The sequence below is a fragment of the Diplotaxodon limnothrissa genome, linkage group LG11 (genome assembly GCF_057381915.1).
Source record: "Diplotaxodon limnothrissa isolate DT_005_m linkage group LG11, D_limnothrissa_male_GT1.1, whole genome shotgun sequence".
Lineage (NCBI taxonomy): Eukaryota > Metazoa > Chordata > Actinopteri > Cichliformes > Cichlidae > Diplotaxodon > Diplotaxodon limnothrissa.
The window spans coordinates 27,065,739-27,081,393 of record NC_140606.1 but is presented as its reverse complement, the minus strand read 5'-3'; the positions used below and the strand labels follow the sequence as shown (position 1 = coordinate 27,081,393).

Below are 15,655 nucleotides of genomic sequence, written 5' to 3'. Positions count from 1 at the left end.
TTTATTTTAAAACATCAGCAGGAGTAAACAAAGTGCAAAGTCTTTTTTTGTAATAAGCTAAGCTTTACATATCTGTATAAAAAGGTCTCCTATAAGAGTTCCCTTTGACAAATAAAAGCCCTCATGCATTATCCAAACTGATTCTACTTGTTTAGTGAGCAAGATAATCATCATCGTTAGATACACAACAGTTACTGAAAACAACCATAATTGACGAGCGAAACCCTTTGTGTCATCCGTTCACAGTCCTGTCATTAAATGACAAGAATGTGGGTAAGAAAACCCCCCAAAACTAAACAAATTAATAAAAGAAAACAAAACAAAACAAGGGGAACGTCAAAGAAATGGCATTTCCCCTCATTTCAGCTCCCCTTTCTTTATCCTAATCTCCTCCTCCTCCTCTTCTTTGTCACTGGCTGGGGCTCCTCTCCCCTCCTCGGACAGCTGTCATTAAATGGCTCTTGTATGTTTTGCTAAGTCCAGTCATCCAGTACTTGAGCAGCCTGACGTTGTCCTCTTCCCCGGGCCCCGTAGCACCGAGGAGTGCCAGAACCTTCTGCGTGTCCTCTCTTCCTCGACCGTCCACTTTGGAGAACTTGAACAGCACTTTGACTTTACTGAAAAAACAAATAGATCACACTTAAGACTGAAGAAGACAGAATTCGGAAACACCAAGTTTCCGGTGGGAATCTTTGTGTGGAACGCCCTCTCAATAAGACTTCCCACTGGGAAATATCCTAAGTTAGCAATCCAAGATGGCAGTACTGAATGTAAACAACAGTAAAATTATAAACTTTTAATCTGTACTGCAAGTGTTGTGTGTTTTTGACTCATTAAATAGTGAGCAGTGATCGAGCTCTATCCATTAATGTGTTTTTCCCTGTTTCTCCCTGAATGGCTCTACCTTAATGAGAACCTAAACAAATTCTGTTTTTGCTGGCTTTTTGTAAAATGCGCTGTTCCGACATCCGAGTTCTGAAGTATCTGGAACGTGGCATAAAGGAGCTTTACTCACTTCATCCACTCCTCCTTCAAACACAGCAGGCAGTGAGACACAACATCCACCGACAGGTTCTCATTGCACAGAGCGACCTCCAGCTTGTTCAGTAATGCTGGACCTGGAGAAAGAGGACAAAGATTTAGTCAGTGGAAGAACCATGTGGGAAAGTTGAGGAAAAAAAAAAAAAAAAAAAGAGTCAAGCAAAAAAAATTAAAAACTCTTAGTAGGTGATTGGTTGAACTATTTGTGTATAACCGTCTGCTGTGAGAAAACGTCAACAAATCAGACTGACGAACCACAGGATGCAGAGAGCGCGAAAAGGAAAAACAGGCCGTGGTCTGAGTAGCTTTATGAGCTTGCAAGCAGTCGCTGCAACCAGCTACGCAGCAAATGTTTTGCTGTTTACTCGAACGGTTACTCATTCTCATGTTTTAGGTTTCTGTAGCTTTGAAGTTTATAATTTGGATTTAGTTTTTGACCCTTTCTCAGGTATGCTGGTATGTTTGTTGCTTTTGTGTATTCTGCTGTGTGTGTGTGTGTTCCTATATAGTCAGAACCCTTTAAAGGAGGGGTGTCAAACTCGTTTCACAATGCGGGCGACATACAGCCTACTTTGATCTTAAACTCCCCTCTCTGTCAGCGCGAAGAAGTTTAACTTCACGTTTAATCCTGGTATATGTTGGTATAAGTTTTATGACATGATCAAGTAATGGGGCCCTATTTTTGTAAAGGAATCTAGTGTTAAGAAAAAAAGGCTAGAAATTTCTATAATAGATAGTGATTAATGGGAACTTTTTTCATTTACGTTTTACTGAATTAATAGGAATTTATTAGTAGGAATTGCTGTAAAAAACGATGTTCGGTGCACCTGTAAAACCTAAAACACACCTGTAGCCGTGACCTTCTGACTCTAAGTTCATCACAGAGCTCTGATTTGCCCAGAACCAGTTTGGTTTGTCTGCTGGCACAAAGTCTGAAGACGTGTGAGATGGATTCTCTGATATATATTCTGTGGGAAACAACTAGTTTCTGTTTTCGATGCAAATTCTTCATTTTTTTTAATGGATTCCTTAATGCTCTTGCTGTGCTTGAGCATTTTTCTACTTTCACTTTAACAGCTGCTCTGACTTAAACAAGGGTTAATGAATCAGGAGGGGAAAAAATCTGTCCTTTTCACTGATACAGAGTCAGATGATGATAAATGTAAATTTGTAATCTCTATAAATAGATTCTACATATAAAGACGTCTATTTGTAATCTGCTTTTAGTCCATGTGGTATCGATCAATTAGGCTAGAGCAGGCTGGGGTTACATGGCTGTAAGCTTTCTGTGTGAAGAGCAAAGGAAGGATGGCATTTGTCAAGATGGAAACCTGAAAACATCGGCTGCCGTAGAAAATGAAGCTTTTTATTATCGGTCTTTTAATTTACCTGACTTTTTGTAAAGAATGAGCAAAAAGCACAGAAAGAAAGCAATGAACAGAAAAACGCCGACTACACAGGAAGCCGTGAAAAAAACCTTTGGCCTCAGAGGATTAATCAGCAGACAAGCCGATGGGTTCCCAGACTGTAAATTGTGTAACGCTAACAGAGGCAACAAACATGCAGCAAATTAAATCAAGACTGATGTACTCACCCCTGTCTATAGGTTGTGTGTTGGCACTGGTGATGGTGAACTGATAAAGCGAGCTGATGTCGTCTTCTCTTACAGCTGGGATGTGACAGCTTCTCTCTGAGGTGACGTCCACGAGCACTGTAAACTCTGAAGAGCAAATCGAAGCAAAATTATTACAGTTTAATCTGCAAATACACATCTACAGTTTTTGACAGAGAATCTCACACAGCGATCTACAAATCTCAAAGAGCTTCTTGCACCTGAGGAGCTGACGTGAGCTGGAATAGGCACATCGGGGCAGAGACCCAGAAAGTTGCACTTGTAGGCCTCCTCGTACTGAGAGCTGTATGGCACGGAGCGCACACAGCCTACCGGGAGCAAAGACTAATGGGAAAATAGAGAAGTGAGTTAATGGCCGTGATGATACACTGTTTGATCTGGCTAACATTCACACAGCCTCGCTGTCTCTGCTTACTCATTAATGCTATAAGTGATGCTTTTCTGACAACTACTAAAGAACTGTGGTAAAGTAACACAAACATTACAGTATGAACTTGTCTTAAAATTATATACTGATAACATTAAAAATTTATCTTTCAAGTATTCAAATGAAAAATAACCACAAAGAAAACCCCAGGAGAGCATGTAGTCGCAAAAGAAAAGGTCAAAACTGTGCAATAACAACAGCATTACACCCTCACACAAATAGTAGGTGCGCTCCCCTGCCCCAAAAGTTCATGTTTACCCATATTATAATACAACGCTCTATCTACAAAGGCCACACCACTGGAGCAGAGTACCTTTAGCACTGTAAAAGCTGACTGGATGAGAACTGGATCTGCACCTCTCCATATGACCTGATTTCCCATGAGCACGTGCCAGGCTAGCTGTCGAAAGTCAGGAGCCCCGAGGACCTGCCGAACGAACCACAATGTTTACCAAGCAACAGCTCACAGACATAGTGTATGAGCTATTTTTTTAACCAATATGCATCACTTTACCATATAAATGATTGTAAAAACACGTATTTTTCTTTATTCAATCTCAGTTTTCTATCGCTGTTCATGATTAAGTTGGGTATACATTAGCAAACTACAAATGTGCTTAAGTTCACCTGTCTCAAATGCCTCAGTGACCTAAATTTTGGACCAGGTAATTCATCCAGTTTTGTATCATCGCTCAGGAAGTTGTGGGCCAGCTCGGTCTCTGACAGGTGTCTCTGCGTCTTTGAAGCACCTCCTTCTGCTCCCTCCCAGCAGCTCATTTCCTCCTCTTGCTCTTTAAAACACATGACATTAAAAAACAGAAAAAGCAAATGCTTTCAAGCAAAGGTTCATTACAAATGTGGGGAATTTCCGTAGGAAACTGTGATAAACGGCGGTTCATACACCACACGAGTCATACCTACACAACTATCATCATAGTGCACACATGAGGATAGCTACCCACTGTTTCCAAAACAAAAAAAACAGACTCTGTTAGTAACACCTATGACCTGCACTGCATAGCGACCACATTACTAAGTACAGTGTTTCAACTACTTGATAACACAAATATCCGGCCAACTCACATGATAGCAACCCTGTTCATTTATTCATGTAGTCATGGTCAACATGACCTGCTGACGTTTAAAGTGATCATCATAATGGGGAAGAAAGGTGATTTATGAGACTTTCAATGTTGCATGGTGGGCTGTGGCCTGATCTTAGCAGTTCAGAAACTGCTGATGTTCCCACACAACCACACAGAGTTTACAGAGAATGGAAAAAAAAGAAGAAAATACCCAGTAAAGAAAAAAGAAAAAAAAAGAGAAAAGAAAATATACAGTAAGGAGCAGTTCTCTAGGTGAAAATGCCTTGTTGACATCAGAGGAGAATCACCAAAACTGGACAACTTCCAATTGGAAACTTGGAAAAATACTGCCTAGTGATGAGTCTCACTTTCCGCTGCAATATTCAGATAGTAGGGTCAGAATAAATAACATGAATCCATCCTGTCTTTAATCAACAGTTCAGGCAGCTGCTTGTGGTTTGGCCCACATTTTTTGGATTCTTAGTACCAATAAAGAACCATTTAATTGCCACAGCTAAGATCGGTATTGTTTACTTATTGTTATAAATGCATTGTCATAAATCTGAAGATACTGTGTGATGTTGTCATGTCATTATGAACCAAAATCTCTGAGGAATGATTCCAGCACCTTGATGAATCTTTGTCACAAATAATTAAAGCACTTCTAAAGGTAAAACAGGACTCAACCATCTCCTAGCAAAGTCTATGTAATGAGTGTCCATTTGGTGTATAAATGAACAGATTCTTGGTCAAATGACCCAGAATAGGATTTAAAATTACAGAGCTAATACTGTCAGAGAAAGTTTCACTGTAAATGTTGGGTTTCTTTTTTTGTACATGATATTACTGAATACTGACTGGAATTGTGTAAACTCTCTGGAAAGTTGGGATGCTTTAGTGAATCACTGTTTTTCTGGCGTCTCTCCACAGACTTGTCTGGTGATTCACACTTTCACCAGAGCTTTCTCAGTCAGATGATAACAACCATAAGCATGTTGTTCAAACTAATGACATGCTGTCATGAGTTTAGGTTAATTTAGGAATAAAATGAACCTTACCACATCTAAAAGAAGTGGTTTTTAAACTTTTTCCACACACGTTCCACTTCAGAAGCTGAGTCAAGGTGACACTGCACATTTTTTTAAACCAATCATCAACAAGAAAAAAAGATGCACGTTGAATTTTGTTTAAAAGCTTCAGCAATTTACATCAGAAATCTCCTTTTCGCCTATTTTCCTTTTAAATGCATTTTTTTCAACTTCATATTTTTCAACTGGTTTTCTGAGCCCCACCTGTGGGACCTCAGAGAACCACAAGAATTTGCTGGTTAGATTATCCTTCTGCACTGGAACACAGTTCATGTTCCAGGGTAGAATAATTGCACAGCCAACATCTTTAATGACTTTAAAAAATAAGAATTGGGTGCACCAGTTTGGCTATAACTGGTGCACCCAATTCTTATTTGGCTATTCACTGTTGCGCTGAAGGTTCTACAAAGTCTTTACTTGCCAAGCCCTATTAATTTTCTCTCGTTGCCAGCATAAAGAGATTTGTTTGACAGCACTCATTGGATGAACCACTACTCAGAACAATGGGAAAGTCAAAGGAACTCAGGGAAGATCTAAGAAGAACTGCAGATTTACACAAGCTGGGACGGTCTCTTGGATCCATTCTAACCAACAGATCAGAAAATACACAGATTCGAAGGTTATCAGTTAAAACCATTGTACGCAAGTACAAATTATTCAGATATGTCACCACTTTACCAGGTTCTGTAAGAAGACCCATACTGTCACCGTCAGTTGATACTGGAAGACTTGAGCCAGGAAGCACCAAGGCTCAAGTCTGCCTTGAAATGTCAAGCATTGTGCTGTAAGACCTTTTGACTGACAGTCAAATAATAAGTTGTACAAAGTGGATAGGATAATGAAGAAGGATGACTAACTCCACACAGTTGGTATTCCCACAGGATAAACACATCAAACCTGGTTTTGGAAGGGATAAAGCAGGCTAACACTAAGCATCTGAAATGACCTTCCCAAAGCCCTGACCTCACTCAGAAAATCTGTGGACTATGCTTATAAGCTGAGCTGATTCAACAAACCAACAAATCTAAATGAACTCTGCCAAGAAGATGGGTCAACTACCCAGCCCCCAAAATATGCCAGATACTTATTGAGCAATTAAGGTGCAACTTCCTAAGGAACATTAAACCAAATTTTAGAGGGAGTGTATGTATATATTTGAGTCTGTATGTATACTTTTGACACTGTGTGGATTCGAGAAAATCCCAAATAAATTCAATCTTGTACATTCAGTTCTTGCTTTTTAAAGTCATTAAAGATGTCATTCCACTGTGGAAAAAATAACAGTTCAAACGAATCATTTAAAGCCCAAAATTACTATGAGATTCATGTTCATGATGAGTGTATACAAACTTCTGATCACAACTGTATATGCATAAATAAATATCACGCCTCTTAATCGAGGTCAATGCATCTACCCGTTTGTCTCTCTATGAGCACCAGAGTGTCCTCGGTGGGGGCTCCTTCCAGGAGCTTCTCCGTCAGACGGCTACCACAAGCTTTAAGTAACCTGGAAGTGAGGTGAGACCACTCATTAGCCGGGTGAGAGACTGACTGGAAAAAGAAGAACAGTTTCTTTGAACCTAATGACTCACCAGCTAAAGGAGGAGTGCAGGCTGGCCCAGAGGTTAGGATGCTGGGTGAGCGAAGTCAGCGATCGGGCTGCATTGCCGCTCCTTTGGTGTGGAAAAACTGCAGGTGAAAATGCACTGTTCATCCTCACAGCTCGCTGGGGACAAACTCCCTGTTCATTGTCAAACACCTAATGGAAAGGACAGTCCAAAGACATCAGAAGCACTAATAAGTCTGCTGAGTTTATTATGTTTATATACGTGCTCTACCTTTAGAGCTGTGCTCTGCAGACTCTGTATAGTAAGCTTCAGGTGACGCAGCAGGAAAGGCCAGGAGTTTATAAGGTAGATTCTGTCCATGGCTACCATAACAATACTGTACCAACGCTGGAAGCCTCTAGCGAGACTGTCTTTGATAAAGAAGGTGTGTGAGAACACAAATCCATGTTGCTCGTCTCCAAAAAAAATGGGCCCTTCACGTCCGGGACACACCTGACACCAAAACAAACAGAAAACACAACGAAGTATATCAGTAATCAGCCGATTAAAGCCCACAGACAACACCCACATAAACATGTCACTAATTACCTCACAGCTGAGACTGCGTACGCAAGCCTGTCGGACCACGCTGAAAAGCTGGGGCTGTCTGGGGTGCTGGTGACTAAGGAAGCGGATGCCTGTTTCATCATCAATGCTAACAAAGCCCGGGTGAGATGCAGGCAAGGATCGGCAACCCTACGAGACAAAGAAAAAAGGAAATCAGTACTTTAAGGCTGAAAATTAATGAAGGAACAAATAAAGCGAGGGATCCAAGCATCTGATAAAGTCACAGTCAGGCCCCTTCTACTCACCTCACACATTTCTTTCTGTGTGGCTGAGCTGTTGGCCTTCATGGTTAGACCTTCACCATCACGGTCACCATCTCGGTCCCCTGGCATTTGGGCACCTACCTGGGATGAAGGGGATGGGGAAGGCGGGTGTAGTGCCTCAGTGCAGAACAGGGTTCGAGGGCCATGGAGCTCACAGAAGTGACAGAGAGCCACCAGAGCATTCATCTGAAAGAACAAGACAAGTTTTCATATGTTTACTGTGCTAAAGATGTCTGATTTAGATCAGGACACCTACATCTAGTTCTGGTTAATCACTGACGTTACCAGATTACACTGGGGTTAAAATACGGGTACAAGTGGCAGTATGAGACGGTCTTACCTTCAGTGCAGAACCACGTTCAACAAATGACTGGTGACACTTCACAAAGAGGTATTCATTGGACGTAGTGTTCAAAAAGCCGTGCCGTTAAAAAAATAACAGCGCCGTGAAACAAAATCAAATCTTCATCGAGCCTGTATTTTAAAAAGCCATCGTTCCTAACATTTTAATTGAGGCTTTCTACACTTTTTTGTCCTTTGTGTAGCTGTCAGCAGGCAACAAAAACAGACCTCGTCACATGATGCAGAGTCACGCGCTCCGGCACAAGTGACGCGTGGCTGCCAACTGCTGCTCATTTTCTCAGTTTTATCCGTCGAATCAAAAACATCTTTAATGCTTTACCAGTGACGCGAAAGCACGCGAACATATTTAAGAGTTTTTCGACTTTTCTGTGTTCCAATATCAGACTTTATGTACGACAAACGAGCCATTCCTCGGCAAACGAAAAAGTGGAACTACATTACCCATAACCCAATCTGGTATAACAAACATGGGGTTAAAGGGCAATAAAAAAAAAGTCGGAACTGTTTTCATTGAAGGTTTGTGTACTACAAGGTATGTTCCGGTTGATTTATAAGCGTATATATGGTTTGATTATGCTATCTTAGCAGACTAGCTGGTTTATTAGCTTTTCTTTTAACACTGTACAACGTTAATCCGTCACTTCCGCATTAAAACATGAAATTTTTATAGGTGTGTCACTCTTAAGTAGTCAACAAAGAGATAACTTGCACACAGTGAGTGACACGGCAGATTTTTCTGACTTTTAAATCTCAGATCTTAGGATGGCTTCAGGTGGATCAGGAGTTCCCCCCACCGACCCGACTGACACACCGAGTCCACAGGCAGGGGTCCCCGCTGACTCTCAGAGTGGCAAAGACACCCCAAAAGCCAAAGGAGGTAAATCAGTTTCGCACATTTACTATATGTAATCTAAAGTGAGTCTGTGAAAGCTTCTAAGGTGGTTTGAAACACATCTTGTTATTAGACATGTACAGTAAAACCCTGCTGGTTGACTCATATGATTACACCAGCTTATTATTTTCCTAGTAATCCACTTATAAATCATATTGTTCAGCCTGTGGTGTGAGTTCTGGCCAGGTCTTAGTTTTGTAATCGCGTGGCCGGATCCTCTTATCATCAGAAGGGGGGCTGAAGGATGGAGTCCAGTACTGTATTGAACTGTTTCCTACATTTTTCACGTCCTGCTGGGCCACTCTGCTTAGCTGGAAATGTTTCAGGATTGACTGACTCTGATCTGCCCGCTTCTGCTCCCACTCGGAACTCAGCGGACTAATCTGTGGATTAACTTTATTTATACTAAAGAATTTCAAAGTTGTAATGTTTAATTTTATGCTTAGACATTTACTTATAGGCATTCAATTTAAGAGAGTTGAAAACTCTCCCAAAACTTGTGGCTGATCCAGACAACCATCTCCCTTTCTAATAAATAACTCAGAGCTAATAAGTAAAGTATTTGTGTCATGAGTCACGTCCATTTCTCCTGTCTCTAAATAGTATTGCAGGATGCGTGTTATTTGGGTGTAAAGGCAATTTCGTCATGTACAGCATACTTGGCTGACATTTGAGTCCTCTGAGTTGAGTCACTGCCACCTGTCATATGATAATACTCAGTGGAAGTGGACTGGAGATGGACTGTACACATCATTTTCTCCATGCCTCTTTCTCACTCATTTATTTATGACACAGCATGGTAACGGGAATGATAAGAGGGTTTTCTAATAAATGGACAGACGATAAGGAATCCTTTTTCCAGATGTCTGTGTGAGTGACACAGATTGATGCGGAAGCTCATATAAGGCATCAGCCAAAATGTAAACACACGCAGAAGCAAACGGTGAAAATCTACATGAACAAAAATCAGAAAGAAAAGTACTGCACAGCTCTCATGGCTGATCTGACAGGTGCTCATCGGTGGTAGCAGTAGAAAAAACAAAATCCAAGAGAACTTGCTCAGTATTATGTGGTGCAAGGATAATCATATACAGTAAAAGCCCTGTGGTACTTCATCAGGATCTCAGATTTCTTTCTTCCATTTTACTTTAAGAATGAACTTAAAACTTGTAATTTTACCAGAGGCCAAAGTGGCTCATTTGTTTTCTATGGTTACAATTACACCACATAATTTTACAAATTTTTCATGGATTTTGTTCTAAGTAGAAACATACTACATCTTCTGAAAGTATGGTATAAGTAGCACATGTGTGATCTGATATTGTTCATTTATCAATCATATCGCTTTGCTGAACACTTTAACTTAACAGCGACTACAGTCTAATAGATGAAGATAGTTTCACTGATAGTGAAAACTACTATAAACTAACAGGGTGTAAATTTCCTCTGTTTTACAGCTGGGATCAATGTGAAGAAATACAATCTTAGAACTCGCAGTTTTTGGAAGTTGGACTTTTTGTAGGATTCAGCGTAGCCCATGACCCAGTCACACAGGGTCAGCAAGGAAGTACATTTGGGTAGTGATGTTGTTTCTTATGAAACTCACTTGTTTTAACTTTAAAATACCATCACCTCTGTGGCAAATTTGGCAGAATTCTTGTGAACTTGCAGACTGACACCAGCCACACTGTCTTTTTTTAGAGATCTAAAGAGGGGCACAGCATTTTTTACAGCTACAATTTAAAAAAAAAAAAAAAAAAGATTCATAACATAAATCTAAGTCAGTTATGCTAATAAATTATGCAGCAATCTTAGCAGAAGATTACAAGTTTCTCACATTGACTTTTTTGGCCTGTGAAAATGAACAAGGGGCCTGGGTAAAAGTCAGCTCTACGGTTCTAGTGGTCCAATGGCGAAAAACATTATTTTGAGTACTGCCTTATTGTAGCAAAGACGGGTACCTAAAATTACGAGTGACCATAAAAGATGTAACATGCCTTGGGACTGCTTTAAACAAAACCTGTTGATCTCTGCTGCCATTACATTGTTTTTTTCTGACATAGTTTGAATGCAGAAGAAAGGATGAAATGCTGCATGACTTCTGTTCAGTGTTATTAAACGTTGGCTCTTTTTATTTTTAACCTTTTGTTCTGTCTCTCCCTCTGGTGCCCTGTCTTTCAGAGTCAGCAGAATGTTGCAAGGATGGAGCCAAAGTGTGCCAGTTTTTCCGGATAGGAAAATGTCATTTTGGCCTCAGATGCCGTTTAGCTCACAGGTTTGCTCTCCTTACTTTATTCAGAAAAGTCATCAGAAGCATAAATGAGGATTTATAGTTTTTTCCAGATCATTTCTTGGCATCTTGTGGATTTATTTTCAAAATTAACACAAAAGACTTTGGAAATTATTGTAGAATAGCTGCTGTTTATCTTCAGATCACAGATGTTAGAAGCTTGGTTTGGAGACAGAGAGACATGGATGTAAATATCTTTGGAATGACCTTTTGTCTGCATTTTTTTTTTTATCTGCAGGACAGTTGGCTAGATATGATGAATACTCTCACTGATGACATTTCTGTCTCAATCTCCTTGTCTCTGCATTTTTTCCACTGCCGCTCTCTTTCTTAGTGACCCATTACAGGATGATTCAGGGGCTCTGTGTCCTGGTGTGGATGAAAAACAGGAAGAAGAAAAACACAAGAACAAGAAGGGCAGTGTGAATAAAGTGCCAAAGCCAAAACACAACGAGAGAAGAGGTGACTCCGCATTTATTTAACTTTCTGTGAGATCATACTTCCATGAGACCAATTACGCTTTATACTCTTGGAACTTGTCCGTTCACTTTTTTTTAACTGTTTCTCTTCAGCAGAGGTGAACAAAAAGCCTCGTATGCGCACAGCAGATGAAGTGATCTCCCGGATCCTGTGGGACCCATCGGTGGATGCATCAGAATTTGTAGTGGGCTATGTGGATCGATTCCTCGGCGTGCTGGAGCGCCCCTTCTGTGACTTCAACTGGGAGACCAACCCATGTGACTGTGATTACACTGTTGAGCTGGCCCTGCCCAGACACAGGATCCAGTACTTCACTTACAGAGGGCACCGTGTCTGGGACCGCCACACCAGGACTGACCGAGTTTTCGGTTCCACAGGTCAATCTCTGGCTCCCCCCTTTGGAGGGGAAGAGGAAGTAAGAGGTAGGAGAAGCAGCTTTGGTGCTGCCAGACCTTACATGTGACCACATGCATTCTGCAAGATGACTGAATGTTACGTTTTGTTTTAGAAGAAAATACAGCAGCGCTTGAAACAACTAACGAGCAGCCACCTGCAGAGGAAGAGAAGCCGAATGAGACAAATATTCACACCCCTGAGTCTGCACCACCACCACCACCAGAGTGTACAGGAAACACTTCTCAGGAACAACAGGAGTCACGAGGACCATGTGTTGTGGAGGAGGCTGCAGATAGGTCTGGTGTTCGTGTTGCTCGTTTAAATATAACTCAGAACAGATCTTAAGTAAAAGAACCCCCACCCCCCCCCCCCCCAAAATCATTGTTAGCATCTACACATTGTTTTCCCAAATCACTTTGTGCTAAATGTTAAAACACTTAAAATGAGAAAGATGCTTGAGGATCTTCAGCATCAGTGATTTGAGGCAGAATATAAGGGTGGGGGTATATTATAGTAAGAAATTTAAATCAGACCGTTTCTGATTGGAGCATTCAAATGGCATGTTACTATCTAGAGGTCTGAGGACCTCCACCCACATCTCTTTCACTCACACCTCTGCATCAGGAAGACGAGAATAAGAGAAAAGCTGTGTGTGTGTGTATGTGTTAGTCCCCATAGGGAAATAGTTCCTCTGCATTTAACCCATTTACCCAGTGAAGCAGTGGGCAGCCACCAATGCAGCGCCCGGGGAGCAGTGTGTAGGGACGGTACCTTGCTCAGGGGTACCTCAGGGTAGCCGTTCAGTGGAGTCGAACCCCCGACCTTCCGATCATGGGGCCACCACTCTACCTACTGAGCTATCCCTGCTGAGAAATGCACTCCAGTTATAGCTTGCCTTCCTCAAATAACAACCTCATTCAGGCTTTTGTGACACATGTTAGGTATGTAACAAGCTGTAAGAGAATGAAAAGAACTTGCAATTAGAAGTTAGAGAATGGATTTTTCAAAATGTGTGTTTACAGCTGGCTCTTTATTGATTTTGCTCACCTGCTTTGATTCCAGACATCAGGTTTCAGCAGATCAGAGTTCCTCAACCGAAGAGGAGGCACCGGGTGTAAAAGAGGAGGGTGAGGGGGAGATTCTGCCAGAATGGGAGGAAAGCTGGGAAGGCCATGAAGACTGTATAGTGAGTACAGCACATCTCACCGTGAAATCTTGCTTTTACACTGTATGTTATGTTATTTGAATGTTCCCTTTCTACTACAGAGTTATCCTGCAGCCCAACAAGTTAGCAAGAATCCATCTGTACCTCTGGAGCAGAGAGAAGAGAAGCGTGGTGGTCGCCCCCCTAAGAAGAGACCCACACACTTCATCACCTTCCGGGCCAACACTCCTGCCATCCTCTCCTGTTTCCAGCAGTTGCAGAAGGAGCTCACCTCCCTCATACCTTCCTCTGCTCCTCACTGGCAAACCGCCTCCAGCCTTCACGTCACCCTGTGCCTCCTGGTGCTGCACAGCCCCGCTGAGGTGGCGGCTGCTGGGGAGATCCTCCAACGGTTTGCACAACTGGACCGAAACCCGCCGGTAGCTGTGACCTTTCCTGTGAAGCTGAAACATTTCAATGGGAAGGTGCTGTACGTGAGTCCTCAGCCTCAGCTCCACCTACAGCAGCTCAACAGCGGTCTGCAGGAGGCCTACAGGAAAGAGGGTTTTCTTCACAGGGACTCCTACAACCCACGCTACCACCTCAGCCTGGCCAGGGTACTGGACAGGGAGGCCGAGAGGATATTTGAAGGTGTGGGGGACCTGAGGGTGGGGAAGGGCTTAAACTTTGGGCGTCTGCCAGTTAACACCTTACACCTTTGTGCCATGGGCGGCTCTAAAGTAGACGGTTTTTATGAGAGGGTGTGCACGGTAACACTTCGATGATAAAGAAGTCTGATTTGCAGACATTACTGGGTGCAATAAGCCACGCCTTTAAGGTGTCGCGGATAAATACAACAAAATAAAACTAGTACCGGTACCGAAAAAAAGAAGATTTATTCATAACACACGTGAAAAGACCCAGGAAAACCGAGTTAACGATAAAAACGATAACAAAATAACGCTGAAAACCGATTAAAAACCCTCAAAACCATACATTTCATACCTGAGCCTCAACTCTCGCGGCCCGGTACCAAACGACTCACGGACCGGTACCGGTCCGAGGCCCGGGGGTTGGGGACCGCTGTGTTAAGGTACTAAATCTCATGTTTCATATTTCTAGATGAGATATAGAGGAAAGAAAAGGGCGGGGATGGGCTGTAAACATCACTAAAGCTTAAAACAACATCCTGGCTACAATACAACATATAAATAATTAATCCACAATTTAAAAAAAAAACTGCTTAAGGTGCTGAAGTTTTTAGAGCAGCAGTCCATTTTAAAAATGTTAGCTCCGGTTCTTTTAGCCATGGATCTTTACTGCACAGTTTTCATGTTATAGTGTCCTCAGTGTCATCAGCCTGCTTAAATTCTGGTTCACTGGTGAATTCAGTGGTTGTGATGTTTTATTTGTTACAGCTAATCATATTTGGGGAAAATCCAGAAACGAATCCATAATTGTTTAATAATCAATAAGCCAAATAATGTTTTGCTTGGAGAGCCTTTTTTATGTAGAGACAGTAAAAACCATGAAGAACTGTTTGTGCAAACATGAGCTGGAGCTCAATAATATTTATGTCTAATTGACTCGGGACCATGAGTTTGATAATATCAATATTGTTTTTATTTCTATGAAGAACTTTAAGAATGTTTTAATTGGTCATCTGTTTTTCTTGGTGCAGAAATGCTTGTTATACTTTATATCTGATGGGCCTAATGATTGGGGTTAACTTTGACCTGTAAGCATGCTTAATTTACACTGTTTTACTACTGCACAGACAATAAATTTGAAGCTGATTATGGACACATAAAGTGTTCTTTTTATAGGCCTGAATAATTGCTGTTCATAATTCAGGGACTTGTACAATGGGTTTTATATGAATGTTGCATGGACTGCGCTCCAACAGAATGATCCCTTTGTACTCTTTTTACAAATGATTATGACCACTAGATTATCATGTGGATTAAATAATGAATTGGTTATTTTAAAGTCGTGTGAGTGGTGATGTGCCAGCGCCGTTATAAATGCCTTCATTGTGGTGCCGAGGATGTGGAAACGCTCCCTGAGCTGAAATCTTACATGCATCCCTTTCTGCTCCCCCTTCTTCTTCCTCCCAGATACATAAACACTATACATAGACTATATGAGTCAGTGAGTATGCTCTCTGGCTCTCAATCGTGTCTGCACTCCCTCCCTTGCATTATCTCCCTTCCCCCACTCTTTTTCAGTGACACAGAAAAACTAACGCCGCCCCCTCCCTCTTTGCTCGCCTGCTTCTGCCCCCCTTACTCCAGTGGCAGACAACACCGTACTCTTTTTTTTTTTTTTTTTTTTTTTTTTTTAACTCGTTCTCGCTGCAACATTATGTCGTCAATTTGC

At 41.6% G+C, this 15,655-nt stretch overlaps 2 protein-coding genes across 5 annotated transcripts; one reads left to right on the top strand and one right to left on the bottom strand.

The window, feature by feature from the left end:
- Positions 1-8,288, bottom strand: flcn (folliculin). Of its 2 annotated transcripts, XM_085365560.1 has the most exons (12): positions 8,052-8,288; positions 7,694-7,897; positions 7,431-7,577; positions 7,113-7,334; positions 6,867-7,033; positions 6,690-6,781; positions 3,729-3,892; positions 3,415-3,528; positions 2,875-2,998; positions 2,636-2,761; positions 1,016-1,118; positions 1-617 (listed from the first exon to the last, which is right to left on the bottom strand). In XM_085365560.1, exons 2-12 carry the CDS (start codon positions 7,895-7,897, stop codon positions 410-412), a joined length of 1,671 nt encoding a protein of 556 aa, XP_085221686.1. In that variant the 5' UTR covers positions 8,052-8,288; the 3' UTR covers positions 1-409. The 2 variants fall into 2 exon arrangements, with proteins under 2 accessions (XP_085221686.1, XP_085221685.1); XM_085365559.1 differs by having other exon boundaries at positions 7,113-7,577.
- Positions 8,289-8,565: 277 nt separating this feature from the next.
- On the top strand, positions 8,566-15,543 carry leng9 (leukocyte receptor cluster (LRC) member 9). 3 transcript variants are annotated; one of them, XM_085365557.1, is made up of 8 exons: positions 8,566-8,606; positions 8,829-8,951; positions 11,148-11,241; positions 11,591-11,718; positions 11,832-12,158; positions 12,245-12,428; positions 13,195-13,318; positions 13,399-15,543. In XM_085365557.1, exons 2-8 carry the CDS (start codon positions 8,837-8,839, stop codon positions 14,059-14,061), a joined length of 1,635 nt encoding a protein of 544 aa, XP_085221683.1. In that variant the 5' UTR covers positions 8,566-8,606; positions 8,829-8,836; the 3' UTR covers positions 14,062-15,543. The 3 variants fall into 3 exon arrangements, with proteins under 3 accessions (XP_085221683.1, XP_085221684.1, XP_085221682.1); XM_085365558.1 differs by having other exon boundaries at positions 11,829-12,158; positions 12,248-12,428; XM_085365556.1 differs by having other exon boundaries at positions 11,829-12,158.
- Positions 15,544-15,655: the final 112 nt, after the last annotated feature.

Excerpts from the sequence above, each read along its gene's own strand:
- flcn (XM_085365559.1), bottom strand. The coding sequence starts at position 7,897 with ATGAATGCTCTGGTGGCTCTCTGTCACTTCTGTGAGCTCCATGGCCCT. Across the intron at positions 7,578-7,693 it reads CACAGAAAGAAATGTGTGAG|GGTTGCCGATCCTTGCCTGC; the intron begins GTGAGTAGAAGG and ends TTTGTCTCGTAG. Across the intron at positions 3,529-3,728 it reads CACTGAGGCATTTGAGACAG|GTCCTCGGGGCTCCTGACTT; the intron begins GTGAACTTAAGC and ends TTCGTTCGGCAG.
- leng9 (XM_085365556.1), top strand. The coding sequence starts at position 8,837 with ATGGCTTCAGGTGGATCAGGAGTTCCCCCCACCGACCCGACTGACACA. Across the intron at positions 12,159-12,244 it reads AGGGGAAGAGGAAGTAAGAG|AAGAAAATACAGCAGCGCTT; the intron begins GTAGGAGAAGCA and ends GTTTTGTTTTAG. Across the intron at positions 13,319-13,398 it reads AAGGCCATGAAGACTGTATA|AGTTATCCTGCAGCCCAACA; the intron begins GTGAGTACAGCA and ends TTTCTACTACAG.